General features: G+C 26.7%; 1 protein-coding gene across 1 annotated transcript in view; it reads left to right on the top strand.

Moving 5' to 3' along the window:
- The window catches only part of LOC108685649 (monocarboxylate transporter 13-like), a 4071-nt gene that overhangs the window by 1612 nt on the left and 2081 nt on the right, over positions 1–378 (top strand). Inside the window, 2 exon segments of the mRNA XM_018190542.1 lie at positions 68–194; positions 295–378. Of these exon segments, the coding sequence (XP_018046031.1) occupies positions 68–194; positions 295–378 (211 nt within the window).

The raw sequence follows: 378 nt of genomic DNA, 5'->3' as shown, positions 1-378 counted from the left end.
TATATATATATATATATGTGTATATAGAAAAATCTTATTTGTCTATTAATAACAACGTAAATTATAGCTCTCTTTGCGATCCCTGGATCCATCATTCGGATTACTATTTAAAGATCTGTTGGAGGATCTTAATGTTGACTCCACGTGGACATCAATTATAATGAGCGTCTTAGATGCCATTGTCAATTTTTCAGGTAAATGATTTTTGTAATTTAATTTACAAAAATTGTAATTATTATGTCATTTTTAAAAAGAAGATTATTTATTCTTATTAAAATAATCATAAATTTACAGGTTTTTTAGTTGGTCCTTTATTAAAAAAATATTCTTACCGACAAGTCGCATTTTTTGGGTCTTTGCTAAGCTGCAGTGGTTTAA

The sequence above is a fragment of the Atta colombica genome, unplaced genomic scaffold (genome assembly GCF_001594045.1).
Source record: "Atta colombica isolate Treedump-2 unplaced genomic scaffold, Acol1.0 scaffold155, whole genome shotgun sequence".
Taxonomy (NCBI): domain Eukaryota; kingdom Metazoa; phylum Arthropoda; class Insecta; order Hymenoptera; family Formicidae; genus Atta; species Atta colombica.
This window is presented reverse-complemented; position numbering and strand designations above follow the sequence as displayed.